Genomic DNA, 17,335 nt, shown 5'->3' with positions numbered 1-17,335 from the left:
TTCTTTTATTTTGGCGGAAAAGGAGACGTTGCCATTGCTTTAAGCACATCGCAACACAGGGTTGATCTCTAGATCTGCACGAACCAGTCTGCCACAGGCTGAAAGAAACGATCAATTCAGTTTTTCTCTTTTTTTTCATTCCAGTGAATCCAGTGTCCACTTAAGAATATTTACATGCAAAAATCACGTCGACGGTGTAGTTAGTATCACTGTATGTGTTCTCTCCAGAATTTGTATTTATTTCCTTTTAATTGTGAACAAGAGAAACGAAGTCATGTCTTCTTACCAAACACAGTTTTCAGAATTTTCAGATTTCGGATCGAATCTAACCGTTAATGATCCGGAAATACGGCATAATTCGGGAGACTTACTACTTATTATTTACACAAGTGAGTAATAATAATAATAATAATAATAATAATAATAATAATAATAATATATGTGAATAAATCAGCATTGTCCTGTTTAAAAAGTAGTCCGCCTGAATTGTAGGTCAGGAATCCAAGTGTCAACCCAAACTTACATAATGTAGAAACAGAAATCGAATCGTGTGTCTGCAGTTACAATATTGTCCTATCTTGGCGAGGTGTCGTTACTCGCCTTACCACAAACGGGCGTTCGCTTCCTGAACGTGTCCCGAATGTTGCTGTGGCTGAGTGCTCGTGGCTTGCTGCTGCTGTTGAACGTAAACTGCGGGAGCGTTCTGTTTGCACGTGTTGCACAGTTGACCCTGGCTGGTTCACTGAGGCTGGGGATTCCCCTTCCTTGTGTTCAGCGTCAGTGACAGTCCGAAGGTCATCTTTATTGTCGTCATTAAAGCCAGGGTCAAGGTCTGTTGACAAAAGGCTTGGACACTGTCGAGTTGGCAGTGGTGTCTTCACCGGCACTGTCCTGAGCACTGTCAGTGGACAGCGGATGACCTGTGACCGCAGGTGGGGAAACACTGGGACTACTGTGGGTGTCATGTGCTGGATCCACCTCGTTAACTGTCACCTGCTTACTGTTGTGGACCTGTTCCGCTGTGGTTTCAGATGCCTTGGATGCATCGTCTCTCTCCTCGGGCTGTTCCTCCACGTTTACGGGGCTGGGGGAGGGGCCAGAAGTATCGTTTCCGACACATTCTTCTGTGCCAGGAGGGTGTACTTCAACAGCAGATCCATTGAACCGGCTGGTGTCGGCAGCATCCTGTGGAGAGGACAGCTGAACAGTCTGAAGAGTGCTGGCATTGCTCGCTGATTTCTTCCTGCCTGCTGGCAAGCCTAGACTCACCAGTGCTGTCAGTGCGCACATCCTCACTGAACAGTCGGTGTACTGGTACAACTGGAACCAGGTCGCGTCTGTTCCTTTCACTGTGTTCCCTGTCGCTGTCCCGGACTGAAATCGTTCCTCTCTGTCTTCCGTATGACTTGCTACGTCGTCTGTAAATAAATCATTGCCACACAGTGTCCCAGTGTGTTGGACATGAAGATCGCCACTCGGTGTGATGATGCGAGGTGTGATCGTCATCGTGCACTCTGTGACTTCTATCATGTTCTTCTGGATGCTGTCTTGCTGTATGGTAGTCCTGGTCTGAGTGCCGCCACCTTTCGTTCTGAAGTCAGTTGGGACTTCTTTGCTCTCTGTGGTAGTGGTATCTTCGTGCGTGCACGACGGATCCCATTCATTGGAACTGGGGGTGTGAACGGTGAGTGGTTTGCTTGGAGATGTCATCTCCTTTTCCTCGCCTTCTATCTATGTAACCATTATCATAATCAGAGGTGCAGAATAATCGTGGTTTAGAATTCCATTTGCTTTTCCTTCCTGACGTCGGCAGTAAAGTTCCGGCCGCTGGTTCTAGTGATACTGGATGTGGTGATACTGGTTTTGGTGATACTGGTTGTGGTGAAACTGGATGTAGTGATGCTGGATGTAGTGATACTGGATGTAGTGATACTGGTTGTGGTGATACTGGTTGTAGTGATACAGGATGTAGTGATACTGGTTTTGGTGATACTGGTTGTAGTGATGCTGGATGTAGTGATACTGGATGTAGTGATACTGGTTGTGGTGATACTGGTTGTGGTGATACTGGATGTAGTGATACTGGTTTTGGTGATACTGGTTGTGGTGAAACTGGTTGTGGTGATACTGGATGTAGTGATACTGGTTGTGGTGAAACTGGTTGTGGTGATACTGGATGTAGTGATACTGGTTGTGGTGAAACTGGTTGTGGTGATACTGGATGTAGTGATACTGGTTGTGGTGAAACTGGTTGTCGTGATACTGGATGTAGCGATACAGGTTGTGGTGAAACTGGTTGTAGTGATACTGGATGTAGTGATACTGGTTGTGGTTAAACTGGTTGTGATACTAGATGTAGTGATACTGGTTGTGGTGATACTGGTTGTGGTGATACTGGTTTTGGTGATACTGGATGTAGCGATAGTGGTTGTAGTGATACTGGATGGCTACTGGTTGTAGTGATACTGGATGGATACTGGATGTAGCGATAGTGGTTGTAGTGATACTGGATGGCTACTGGTTGTAGTGATACTGGATGGATACTGGATGTAGTGATACTGGATGTAGTGATACTGGATGGATACTGGTTTTGGTGATACTGGATGTAGTGAAACTGGTTGTAGTGATACTGGATGTAGTGATACTGGTTGTGGTGAAACTGGTTGTGATACTGGATGTAGTGATACTGGTTGTGATACTGGATGTGGTGATACTGGTTTGGGTGATACTGGATGTAGCGATACTGGATGGATACTGGATGTAGTGATACTGGATGGATACTGGATGTAGTGATACTGGATGGATACTGGATGTAGCGATACTGGTTGTAGTCATACTGGATGGATACTGGTTGTAGTGATACTGGATGGATACTGGTTGTAGTGATACTGGATGGATACTGGATGTAGCGATACTGGATGGATACTGGATGTGACTGGTTGTAGTGATATTGGATGGATACTGGTTGTAGTGATACTGGATGGATACTGGATGTAGCGATACTGGATGGATACTGGATGTAGTGATACAGGATGGATACTGTATGTGGTGATACTGGTTGTAGTAATACTGGATGTAGTGATACTGGATGGATACTGGATTTGGATGAAGTGATACTGGATGGATACTGGATGTAGTGATACTGGATGGATACTGGATGTAGTGATACTGGATGTAGTGATACTGGATGGATACTGGATGTAGTGATACTGGATGGATACTGGATGTAGTGATACAGGATGGATACTGGATGTAGTGATACAGGATGTAGTGATACTGGATGGATACTGGATATAGTGATACAGGATGGATACTGGTTGTAGTGATACTGGATGGATACTGGATGTAGTGATACTGGATGGATACTGGTTTTGGTGATGCTGGATGTAGTGATACTGGTTGTAGTGATACTGGATGGATACTGGATGTAGTGATACAGGATGTAGTGATACTGGATGGATACTGGATATAGTGATACAGGATGGATACTGGTTGTAGTGATACTGGATGGATACTGGATGTAGTGATACTGGATGGATACTGGTTTTGGTGATGCTGGATGTAGTGATACTGGTTGTAGTGATACTGGATGGATACTGGATGTAGTGATACTGGATGGATACTGGATGTAGTGATACTGGATGGATACTGGTTGTAGTGATACTGGATGTAGTGATACTGGATGGATACTGGATGTAGTGATACTGGATGGATACTGGATTTGGATGAAGTGATACTGGATGGATACTGGATGTAGTGATACTGGATGGACACTGGTTGTAGTGATACTGGATGGATACTGGATGTAGTGATACTGGATGTAGTGATACTGGATGGATACTGGATGTAGTGATACTGGATGGATACTGGATGTAGTGATACAGGATGGATACTGGTTGTAGTGATACTGGATGTAGTGATACTGGATGGATACTGGATATAGTGATACAGGATGGATACTGGTTGTAGTGATACTGGATGGATACTGGATGTAGTGATACTGGATGGATACTGGTTTTGGTGATGCTGGATGTAGTGATACTGGTTGTAGTGATACTGGATGGATACTGGATGTAGTGATACAGGATGGATACTGGTTGTAGTGATACTGGATGTAGTGATACTGGATGGATACTGGTTTTGGTGATGCTGGATGTAGTGATACTGGATGGATACTGGTTGTAGTGATACTGGATGGATACTGGATGTGGTGATACTGGATGGATACTGGTTGTGGTGATACTGGATGGATATTAGTCGTAGTGATACTGGATGTGGTGATACTGGATGGATACTGGATGTGGCGATACTGGTTTTGGTGAAACTGGATGCGGTGATACTGGTTGTGGTTATACTGGTTGTGGTTATACTGGTTGTAGTGATACTGGTTTTGGTGATACTGGATGTAGCGATACTGGTTGTAGTGATAGTGGATGGATACTGGATGTAGTGATACTGGATGTAGCGATACTGGATGTAGTGATACTGGATGGATACTGGATGTAGTGATACTGGATGTAGTGATACAGGATGGATACTGGATGTAGTGATACTGGATGTAGTGATACAGGATGGATACTGGTTGTAGTGATACTGGATGTAGTGATACTGGATGTAGTGATACAGGATGGATACTGGTTGTAGTGATACTGGATGGATACTGGTTGTAGTGATACAGGATGGATACTGGATGTAGTGATACTGGATGGATACTGGATGTAGTGATACAGGATGGATACTAGATGTAGTGATACTGGATGGATACTGGTTGTAGTGATACTGGTTGTGGTGATACTGGATGGATACTGGTTGTAGTGATACTGGTTGTGGTGATACTGGATGGATACTGGATGTAGTGATACAGGATGGATACTGGATGTAGTGATACTGGTTGTGGTGATACTGGATGGATACTGGTTGTAGTGATACTGGATGTAGTGATACTGGATGGATACTGGTTGTAGTGATACTGGATGGATACTGGATGTAGTGATACTGGATGTAGTGATACTGGATGGATACTGGATGTAGTGATACTGGATGGATACTGGATGTGGTGATACCGGATGGATACTGGATATAGTGATACTGGATGGATACTGGATGTAGTGATACTGGATGGATACTGGTTGTGGTGAAGGCGTCTGTCGTCTACCTACAGCTTCTCGTTCCTGCAGTGGGCCTGCTTCCCCTGCTGTCTGAAGTACTCTATCTCGTGTCTCTGCTGAGGGGTCAGATCGGAAGTCACTCTGATACAACTTCTGGCATTTTGATCTTCATCTTGCGTGTGCCTGTGCGTGTGTGTGTGTGTGTGTGTGTGTGTGTGTGTGTGTGTGTGTTGTATGTATGTATGTATGTATGTATGCGCATGCGTGCTTGTGTGCATTTTTCAATTGTCTACATTTTTGTTGTTGTTGTCATTATTTCCTTTTTATCTTTTTATATCTGATACATTTCTTGATTTATTCAATGAAATGACCTCTTTTAATTGTTATCTCTTACCTATGTTTCAAATTATATGCATGTGTTTGTGTAGGGATGTTTGAGTGGATGTTTTTAGTGCTACTGCAAAGCACATAGAGCTTCAAGAATATGCGCTATAGCAAGATGTCTCAATAAATAAATAAATAAAATATTGTCTGTCCATATGTGAAACACCACTGTCAGAGGTCTCGGGTGATCATGACCCTGGCTGCACTTGCCGACCCTGAAGACCCTTTCTATGTCGGAGAACTGCCAGGTTTTTTCAAGGGAACAATCAACGCTGGCTCGGCAATCGTCCCTCACTCCCTTGAACTTCAAGTTCTCTCTGCTGGTTTTTGTCTCGGTAAAACTTCCATCCTTGTCCACTGCAGAATCCGATCACAATCTTCTTGCAATGATCGAAGTTTCCATCAACACTGGTCTTCAATCTGGTGATGTCATCTGTCAGCTGTCTCAGGTTTTCATTGAGTCGTGCGAATTTGTCAGTCAGATTTTGGTTAATATCCGCCATGTAGCTTTGCATGCTGTACATAGTCTGTGAAAACCTCCAGTCGATGTTTTTGCTGGATGGAGTGACACTCATCGTCAGGGCCAGGACTGGTTTACACGTCCTTCAAGAGAATGATCAGTAAAATGAAAACACAGTACAGTAACGAAAGCGTCATACCCGCTGTCACATCTCTGAACTGTTCACTAAATACTTTCGTCGAATTCGTCATCTTTTCCCATGTGTCCGAAGTTTTTTCTGGACATTTTCAGCAGAACCGGATAAAAACATCAATTCTTGCTCGGTGATCTTCGATTGTCAAAGGCATGTTTTCGTTTTCTCAAATGTATTTGTCGAACTTCATTGATACTGTTCTCCACAGCGGCTTGATTGCGACTTTCCAGTCAACACAATTAATTTTTTTTTTCGGAGAGAGAGAGAGAGGTGGGACTGGGGGAACAATAAAAAAAAATAATGAAAAATTGAATTAAGTTTCTAGTATGCCCGGTAAAATTGGAAAATATTTATCTCCCAAGTGTCGCAGAAAAAGCAGAAGCCTTCGCTGATATGTTTGCCAACGTAAGCTGTATAAACGAATCAACAGACACACTACAAAGGAAAAAAAAAAGAAAACAAAACAAAAAACTCAATACACACACCAACCGAACATCAGATTAATTCATAGACTCAAACTGTTTACACAAGCGAGTCAAAAACGTCCTTCCCTCGTGTTATAACAACTTGATGGGGAGGTATCGCCATCGTTGTGTCAGACAGACTGCTCCCACACACAACGTACACAACCGCCTTCCCCTTCAACAATGCCTCCTTTGAACTCCGCAGCTTTCACTGTCGTTGCCACATTCACGCCTTACTGTGTTTTGTCTCTACCGTCCGCCACCAAACAAGAAAAATAAACTTTCTGCTACAATGTTCATAGATCAGTTTCCGGACTTCTTAGAAAACACTAACAATTTACCAGGCTCCCTACTCACTGCCGGTGATTTTAATTTTCATTTTGATTCACCCACACAGTTTTATACCTCTAAATTACTTGAAATTGTCAGTTTGTTCGATCTTAACCAGTCTGTAACTGAGCCTGCGCACAATCGTGGTCACGTCGTCGATTGGGTGTTGCACAGAAATGAGGACTGCCTCCTGAAGTCTGCCACCGTCGATCACACCCTGTCCTCTGACCATCACAGTGTGACATGTCATCTGAATCTCACCAAACCTTCCACGCCCCGTGTGTACAGAAAGGTGCGCACAATTGACCTGGATTCATTTAAAGCTGACCTACTGACTGATATCCCTTCTGAGCCAACTGCTGTCCAGCTGTCCACTGTCCTGCAGGCCCCGTTGATCCCAGTCGGCGCCTGATCTCCAATCTTCCCCGTCGCCTTGGTACAACACCGTGGGGCCAGAGTTGTTGAAGGCCAAGCGGGAGAGGAGAGCTGAGAGGAATTGGGCGTGCCGCTAGTTTGACTGTCAATTGGATTTTTTTTCAGACAGCCACGAATAGTGTAACAAACATTGTTGACAGGGCAAAGTCAAAGTACTACTCTTCTAAAATCCTTGCATGCACCACAGCCAAACAGTTATTCAACGCTACGAACAATCTACCAGATAAAGTGACAAACACTGCTCTCCCTACAATATTTTCGGTGCAGTAACTCCCTACAATAATTTCTGACTTCTTCACCGGCAAAATATTATGCATTCGTGAGAAGCTTGACTCTGTAGTGTCTCCTTCACCCGTTAAAGAAAGCGTGTACAGTAGTCCTGTTTTACATGGTTTCCAACCGGTTACTCAGGAGATTGTGAAGAAAATGTATCTGAGCCCTTGTCTGAAATCCTGTGAGCTTGACCCTGTCCCGTCCTCTTTCTTGGTTGAAAGTACTGATGTTCTTCTGCTACATATTATTCATGTCATCAATTCCTCCTTACTGTCTGGTTGATTTCCCCAGTGAAAGTTTCAAATCTGCTGTTGTACGTCCACTCATCAAGGAACCATCTTTGGGTCATAATTGAAAAGTTATCGACATGTCTCAAATTTGTCATTTTTATCAAAATTGCTAGAAAAGATTGTATTGTCTCAGCTCTTAACTCATCTGGAACAAAACAGTTTACTTAATTCTCACCAGTCAGCTTATAGACGTAGTTATAGCTGCGAAACAGCGCTTCTTAGAAAAAAAAATGAATGATTTGCCTTCTGTGTTTGATGATGATAAGATATCCGTTTTCGCTCTTTTAGACTTGTCAGCAGCTTTTGACACTATCAACCACTCTATCCTCTTGAACAGACTTAAAACTTTCTTTGGTATTCGTGACACTGCACTAGCATGGATCACGTCTTACCCTTGAGATCGCACACATAAAGTGTGTATAAATGGTAGATACTCTAGGGTATCTGCATTAAGATATGGTGCCCACAGGGGTCAGTCCAATGTCCCGGTCTTTGATTTCGTGCCGCATGTGGTTCCTGTGTCGAATGTCATCTGTCATCATATGATGTTGCAGAGCTTTGCTGATGACACTCAACTTCATCAGTCGGCTTCCATAGCTAAAATTAATACACTGGTGACTCAAACACGGGAGTGCATTGCTGACCTAAAGGACTGGATGACTCAGTAGACTACAACTAAACGACGATAAGGCTGAATTTATGATAGCCTGTCCAAAATAGTTTCGACAGCATCCTTCCTTTCCTGACTCTGTTCTGATCAATAGCACACCTGTTTGTTTCACTTTATCCTTCTCTTCTTGGTAGTCTTGGTATATCCCAGACCAGTATCTTTCCTTCCAACAGCACATTTCGAGTATTTGTAAAGTTGTCTATCTGGAACTGCGTAAAATAAGTTATATCCGACACTATCTCTCAGCTGATAGAACCAAGACATTTGTATGCGCTCTAGTTCTCTGAAGATTGGATTACTCTTTCGGCCGGAATTCCAAAATATCTGTTAGACTTCAACGAATTAATAACGCTGCCAGACCCATTTGCATAGCTTCTAAATTTCACCATGTTTCTCCTCTCTTTCAGTCTCTCCACTGGTTGCCCGTTTCTGATCGAATACACTATAAGCTATCCACTCTGACCTTTTCTACAGTCAACGGATCTGGCCCCAAGTAACTTTCTGAACTCCTCCATATGTATACTCCATCTCGTCAGCTCCGTTCTTCCTCTGATACTCGACTTCTCAGGATACCTCACGTCAGAAGTAAGACCTATGAACACAGATCGTTTTCTTTTCAATCGCCAAAGACGTGGAACAAACTCCCTGATAACCTCCGTCATTCTGATTCCCTCGCATCTTTTAAATCTTGTCTCAAAACTCACCTTTTCCCTCAGCAATAAGTTAAGTTGTGGCAGGTCCACATCCTGTGCGTGAGCTGTGCTTGATGTGTTTATACATATGTATGTGTACATAAATACATGCATGTACATGAATGTGTATTTGTGTGTGTGTGTGTGCGTGTGTGTGTGTGCGCGCGCGCGCGCGCGTTCGTGTTCGTACGTGCACGCGTGTCTGTTTATGTACGTTTGTGTTTTTTGCTTGCCTATGTGTGCATATGTGGTGAGGGTAGCTGCTATGTACATATGTATGTTAAAATGTATATATGCATTGTGTGTGTGTGTGCGCGCGCGCGCGCGCGCGCGCGCGCGTGTGTGTGTGTATGCGTGTTCAGTTTTTTATCTGTGTATGTAACATTGATGTAATGTGTTATGTAAACAAAGTGTTTTCGTAAAGCACCTGGGGCAGATTTCTGGATAGTGTGCTATATAATTATCTATTATTATCATTATCATTTGATTCAATCTCGAATCAAATTCTTAAAAATCTACCAGAAAATTTTATTCTTTTATTATCTGAAATGTTTGAAAAGTGCTGGTTATGATGGAACAAATGTTCAAAGTCTGGAAATAGCCAACTGTAGTTCCAATTCAGAGACAAGGTAAATTTGGTACGAACATATAATTTAAAAAAAATTAAAAAAAAGAGGCAAAGCATTCAAGACTTACTTGTGCTTCGTGCTTTACTCAACAAAGGAATCATTAGGAGAGAGAAAAAAAAGAGAGAAAAATTGTTAAAGATTGTTCTGTATTAGATATTATGATACATAAAATAAGCTTGTGAGAAAAAAAAAAAAAGGAGAGGCAGGGGGAGAGGGGGAGAGGGGGGAGCATGCGAGCGGGATCGAACCATGCATGTTCAGTTCCGAAGCAAACAGACTAATCCCCACTGTTGTGGCACATCATGACACAATGTTGTTTTCTTCTCAGTGCGAGAGATAGACGTGGCTGTATTGGTCGTAATAACGCCATCTGAATCGCGCGCGCGCGTGTGTGTGTGTGTGTGTGTGTGTGTGTGTGTGTGTGTGTGTGTGTGTTATTTATCTCGATTATTCTCATATTTCGGCGGTAAAGGAGACATTGCCATCGCTTCAAGCACATCGCAACACATGGCAGATCTCTAGATCTGCACGAACCAGTCTACAACGGGCTGAAAGAAACAATCAATTTTTATTTGATTTTTCTTTAATGTTCATTCCAGTTAATTCAGTGTCCACTTTAGAATATCCATATGCAGTAAACACATCGATGGTGTAGTTAGTATCACTGTATGTGTTCTGTCCAGAATTTGTATTTCTTTCCTTTTAATTCTGAACAAGAAAAACGAAATCATGTCGCCTTCTTACGAAACACAACCTGGGAAGCGGTTTTTAGGATTTTCGGATTTCGGAACGAATCTCAACGAACTAAACTGTCAATGATCCGGAAATACGGCGTAATTCGGGAGACTTATTACCTATTATTGGTATGACTGTAAAGATTTTGTGTTAAAGTTTACCATGGACACACACACACACACACACACACACACACACACACACACACACACACACACCCCGAACACTGGGTTATAACACAGACACTTTGTTTACACAACTGAGTAAAAGAACTACATACCTGTAGCGCTAACATCTTATGTATCTCTTCAGTCTTTAGTGGTGCCTCACTGCTTTAAGAAATCAACAATCATTCCTGTTCCAAAAAAAGTACAGCCTAGTTGTCTTAATGGTTATCGTCCCGTAGCCTTAACATCAGTCGTAATGAAAACATCTGAACGCTTGATTCTACAGTTTCTAAAAACCTGCATTCCTCCATCTTTTTATCCCTTTTAGTTCGCCTATAGAACTAACAGATCAGTTGAAGATGCCATTAACATAGGTCTCTACCATGTCCTCAGACATCTCGAAAATCCTAACTACTGTGCCAGGTTCCTTTTCATTGACTACAGCTCTGCGTTCAACACAATAGCGCCATCAAATCTATATTTTAAACTGAAAGACCTCTCGCTGCCTGAATCAGTTTGTGCATGGATCCTAAATTTTCTAAGATGCAGACCGCAAGTTGTTAAAGTTGGTGACCTCACTTCCTTCACATGCATTCTCAACATAGGCACCCCACAGGGATGTGTTGTATCTCCCACTGTTGTACTCACTATTCACACATGACTGTGCAACTCAAAATGAATGTAATACCATGGTCAGGTTTGCCGACGATACAACTCTAAAAGGGCTGATTACGAACAGTGATGAGTCAAAATATAGGGAAGAAGTACATGAACTTGTCAGATGGTGTGATCAAAACAACTTAAAACTCAACACATCCAGCTTTTGGGATTTTCGAGATGTTCCCCTCTGGTCGACATGTAATATGCAGCTTCTGTTCAAACGTGTGTGTGTGTGTGCGTGCGTGCATGTGTGAGTATGCACAAGTTTTTATATTGATATGCACTTGTATGTATCTTATTTCTGCTGTATCTGTGTTTGTGTATGATTTTCGACTCATGTTTGTATCTTGTAATGTACTATCCCCCGCCCAATATTCCTTGTGACCCCGGTACACTTTGTAATAAAGACATATTCTATTCTTTTCTATTTTATTTTATTCTATTCTATATAAACCGGTGAAAAGAAGTAACTTTTGATAGACTACAACACTGTTCTGAAAAGAACAACATAGTACCAATAAATAAATGGGATTCCGAAAGGGAAGATCAACAGATCAACACAGTCTGAGAAGCAGAGCAAGGAAAAGGTGCAGCTGCTGTGTGAGGCTGTCAGTAGTTTCTATCAGCTACTGCATAAAGCCCACAGGTGGGCAGCAAGGCCCAGTCAGAATGAGAAAGAACAAGTTAGGGGGCCTTGCTGTGCAGGTGCAAGGGAAGTAATCGCATCGCCAGCCGCCTGGGGTTACAAAAGCGGAGTTACGTCCTTTGTTGTGACACCATCATTGACATTGCCGATCTTGTTTTTGACGTCACAGGGACAGGTTGGAAGACTAGTCATCATCTACCTAAAATCTTTAACCCCGGCTCGCAATAAAATTTTGTATTATTGCATCTTGACTCTCAATGTAACATTGGTGCGCCTCGTTTGAATGGAAATCTTAATATGGTGAATTGTGATGATGATGAGTAAATAGACTGATAAATAAAGAAGGAAGGGAGGAAAGAAAGAAACAAACAATTCAGTAAAAGTAAATAAGTAGATGAATAAAGAAAGAAATACCTGCGCTCAGAGCCGTGGAAGGACCAAAGAGTACAATACCCATCCCCACTGTCTGCAACACAGCAACAGTCAGAGAGCACAGCAACAGTCAGAGAGTCAGCACAGTAACAGACATTCAGAACAGCAACAGAGAGTCAGCACAGCAACAGTCACAGTCAGCACAGCAACAGTCAGAGTCAGCACAGCAACAGTCAGAGTCAGCACAGCAACAGTCACAGTCAGCACAGCAACAGTCAGAGAGTCAGCACAGCAACAATCAGTCAGCACAGCAACAGTCAGAGAGTCAGCACAGCAACAGTCAGAGTCAGCACAGCAACAGTCAGAGTCAGCACAGCAACAGTCAGAGAGTCAGCACAGCAACAGTCAGAGTCAGCACAGCAACAGTCAGAGTCAGCACAGCAACAGTCAGAGTCAGCACAGCAACAGTCAGAGTCAGCACAGCAACAGTCAGAGTCAGCACAGCAACAGTCAGAGAGTCAGCACAGCAACAGTCAGAGTCAGCACAGCAACAGTCACAGTCAGCACAGCAACAGTCAGAGTCAGCACAGCAAAAGACAGAGTCAGCACAGCAACGTCGAGAGTCAGCACAGCAAAGTCAGAGTCAGCACAACTACAATCAGAGTCAGCACAGCAACGGTCGAGAGAGTCAGCACAGCAATAGTCAGAGTCAGCACAGCAATAGTCAGAGTCAGCACAACTACAATCAGAGTCAGCACAGCAACGGTCGAGAGAGTCAGCACAGCAACAGTCGAGAGAGTCAGCACAGCAATAGTCAGAGTCAGCACAACTACAATCAGAGTCAGCACAGCAACGGTCGAGAGAGTCAGCACAGCAATAGTCAGAGTCAGCACAACTACAATCAGAGTCAGCACAGCAACGGTCGAGAGAGTCAGCACAGCAATAGTCAGAGTCAGCACAACTACAATCAGAGTCAGCACAGCAACGGTCGAGAGAGTCAGCACAGCAATAGTCAGAGTCAGCACAGCAATAGTCAGAGTCAGCACAACTACAATCAGAGTCAGCACAGCAACGGTCGAGAGAGTCAGCACAGCAACGGTCGAGAGAGTCAGCACAGCAATAGTCAGAGTCAGCACAACTACAATCAGAGTCAGCACAGCAACGGTTAGACATTCAGCACAGCAACAGTCAGAGAATCAGCACAGCAACAGTCAGAGTCAGCACAGCAACAGTCAGAGTCAGCACAGCAAAAGACAGAGTCAGCACAGCAACAGTCAGAGTCAGCACAGCGACAATCAGAGTCAGCACGGCAACAGTTAGACAGTCAGCACAGCAACAGGTACTGAGTCAGCACATTAACAGTCAGAGTCAGCACAGCAAAAGACAGTCAGCACAGCAACATTCAGAGTCAGCACAGCAACAGTCATAGTCAGCACAGTCAGAAACACATACGGCTCATTTCAATGGGGAGTAGAGAGAGAGAAGCAGACAGACAGACAGGCAGAAAGACATGCAGACAGACAAACAAGAAGACAGAGATTTTACGCTCATTCATGCTGGCATCTCAATACCCGAGGGGAAAGCCCAACTCACTGCCCAAAGAAGAAAGAAAGCCCAACTCACTGCCCAAAGAAGAAAGATGAGAGGAAAGCCCACTCACTGTCCAAAGAAGAAAGACGAGAAGAAAGCCCAACTCACTGCCCGAGGAAGAAAGAAAGCCCAACTAACTGTCTGGAGAAGAAAGATGAGAGGAAAGCCCAACTCACTGCCCAAATAAAGACGAGAAGAAAGCCCAACTCACTGTCCAAAGAAGAAAGATGAAGGGAAAGCCCAACTCACTGCCCAAAGAAGAAAGACGAGAAGAAAGCCCAACTCACTGTCCAAAGAAGAAAGATGAGAGGAAAGCCCAACTCACTGTCCGAAGAAGAAAGATGAGAGGAAAGCCCAACTCACTGTCTGAAGAAGAAAGACGAGAAGAAAGCCCAACTCACTGTCTGAAGAAGAAAGATGAGAGGAAAGCCCAACTCACTGTCCGAAGAAGAAAGATGAGAGGAAAGCCCAACTCACTGTCCGAAGAAGAAAGATGAGAGGAAAGCCCAACTCACTGCCCAAAGAAGAAAGAAAGCCCAACTCACTGTCTGAAGAAGAAAGATGAGAAGAAAGCCCAACTCACTGTCTGAAGAAGAAAGACGAGAGGAAAGCCCAACTCACTGTCCGAAGAAGAAAGATGAGAGGAAAGCCCAACTCACTGTCTGAAGAAGAAAGACGAGAGGAAAGCCCAACTCACTGCCCAAAGAAGAAAGAAAGCCCAACTCACTGTCTGAAGAAGAAAGATGAGAAGAAAGCCCAACTCACTGTCTGAAGAAGAAAGACGAGAGGAAAGCCCAACTCACTGCCCAAAGAAGAAAGAAAGCCCAACTCACTGTCCGAAGAAGAAAGATGAGAAGAAACTGTCTGAAGAAGAAAGACGAGAGGAAAGCCCAACTCACTGTCTGAAGAAGAAAGAAAGCCCAACTCACTGCCCAAAGAAGAAAGAAAGCCCAACTCACTGTCTGAAGAAGAAAGACGAGAGGAAAGCCCAACTCACTGTCTGAAGAAGAAAGAAAGCCCAACTCACTGCCCAAAGAAGAAAGAAAGCCCAACTCACTGCCCAAAGAAGAAAGAAAGCCCAACTCACTGCCCAAAGAAGAAAGACGAGAAGAAAGCCCAACTCACTGCCCAAAGAAGAAAGAAAGCCCAACTCACTGCCCAAAGAAGAAAGACGAGAAGAAAGCCCAACTCACTGTCCGAAGAAGAAAGACGAGAAGAAAGCCCAACTCACTGTCCGAAGAAGAAAGACGAAAGCAGCAACGAGACGAACCCCTCGGGACTTGAACCTCAGTTCCAGGTACTGAAACAGTCACCGCCAACGGGCCCCTCAGAGAGAGGACCACACCTCACTGGAGCAAGCACCTCCAGAGTGGATACAATACATCGTACCCAAATGCAGTTCAGTCAAACGGAAAGAACTCTGTCAAAGTTAAGCTGCAGATGCAGCGCTCAGTGTGTGTTCTTCAGTTTAACGCCCATGTACGGGTTGTGATTTTAGACCAGCAGGCGGCGCTCGGTACGGTGACAGTCATTTATCTTTCTGCTTGCCTCCCCAACTCTGTCTCTTTCTGCCTGTCTGTCTGTCTGTCTGTCTGTCTCTCTCTCTCTCTCTCTCTCTCTCTCTGTTGTAAGTAATAAGTGTTCATGTATTTACGTTGTTGATTTTGTTCTTTTACACAATTTGAAATTTATCCGAGTACTTTATGCTTCTGTATTGTGTGTTTGTTCTGTCACCCCTTTCATGAGGGCAGGGTAAAACAAGCCAATTGTGCCTGTTCCATGTTTTCAGCAACAAAAAAACAACAACAAACAAACAAAAAAACGTTCGGTAGTTCTCTCTCTCTCTCTCTCTCAAACGTCATGTTTGAACATACTTGATTGTACTTTCTTTTGTTTTTATGTGGTATTGATATATTGAATGATTGATATAAAAGTCCTGTGTGATGTTATTCATGTATTCATAATGACATCAGAATCAAACGGAATGATGCATCATTTCCTAATAACTAGAACAGTTACTTTTGTGTCAATAAGAAAATATTAGAGGATATAATTATCGTCGTGTGTGCACACAGGAAACATAACTACGTAAGACTTGGCTATATTGAATAAACTGTACAGAAAGAAGAATACCACCACCATCATCAGCACCACCACCAGCAACAACTACAACAACACCAGGAGTACCAACAACAACAACAGCACCATGAAAACTAACCACCACCACCACCACCACCACCACAACAACAACAACAACAATAACAACAACAACAACAACAGTAGAGCTACCAACAACAACAACAGCACCACGAGAACTACCACCACCACCAACAACAACACCAGAACTACCAACAACACAACAACAGAACTACCCACAACAACAACAACAACACCAGAACTACCAACAACACAACAACAACAACAACAACAACAACACCAGAACTACCACCACCAACAACAACACCAGAACTACCAACAACACAACAACAACAGAACTACCCACAACAACAACAACAACACCAGAACTACCAACAACAGCAACAACACCAGAACTACCCACAACAACAACAACAACACCAGAACTACCAACAACAGCAACAACACCAGAACTACCAACAACACAACAACAACAGAACTACCAACAACAGCAACAACACCAGAACTACCAACAACAGCAACAACACCAGAACTACCCACAAGAACAACAACAACAACAACAACACCAGAACTACCAACAACAGCAACAACACCAGAACTACCCACAAGAACAACAACAACAGCAACAACACCAGAACTACCCAGAACAACAACAACAACGCCAACAACACCAGAACTACTCACAAGAACAACAACAACGCCAACAACACCAGAATTACCCACAAGAACAACAACAACAGAACTACCCACAACAACAAAACCAACAACGCCAACAACACCAAAGCCAAAGCCGGCCCTACCTGGAAGACGCTGACGACGTTGATGTTGAAGAAGAGCGGTCCGAAGAGCAGGGCCCCGGCCAGGGGAGCCAGGGAGGCGCCCAGTACGGACATCCAGTACATGCTGCCGTACACATACACCTCGGCTGGCGTGCCCAGCAAGGTGGAGGCCGAGAAAAAACTGGCCAGCACTGGTCAGCACACACACACACACACACACACACACACACACTCACTCACACACACACTCACACACACACACACACACTCACACACAATGGCATGTACCTACGTAGAGAGA

General features: G+C 43.7%; 1 protein-coding gene across 2 annotated transcripts in view; it reads right to left on the bottom strand.

Annotated features, from left to right (window-relative positions):
• The window catches only part of LOC143277436 (sodium-coupled monocarboxylate transporter 1-like), an 80,108-nt gene that overhangs the window by 53,742 nt on the left and 9,031 nt on the right, over positions 1 to 17,335 (bottom strand). Inside the window, exons 3-5 of one of the 2 annotated variants that reach the window (XM_076582248.1) lie at positions 17,056 to 17,225; positions 15,330 to 15,398; positions 12,551 to 12,602 (exon numbers count right to left, since the gene is read on the bottom strand). In XM_076582248.1, coding sequence (XP_076438363.1) covers positions 12,551 to 12,602; positions 15,330 to 15,398; positions 17,056 to 17,225 — 291 coding nt within the window. The remainder of the gene's footprint in view (positions 1 to 12,550; positions 12,603 to 15,329; positions 15,399 to 17,055; positions 17,226 to 17,335) is intronic. The other variant, XM_076582249.1, reaches the window with a different exon arrangement.

This window comes from Babylonia areolata, chromosome 34 (assembly GCF_041734735.1).
Source record: "Babylonia areolata isolate BAREFJ2019XMU chromosome 34, ASM4173473v1, whole genome shotgun sequence".
NCBI lineage: Eukaryota > Metazoa > Mollusca > Gastropoda > Neogastropoda > Buccinidae > Babylonia > Babylonia areolata.
Note: the sequence above shows the minus strand (reverse complement) of the source record. Positions and strands in the feature narration are given on the sequence as shown.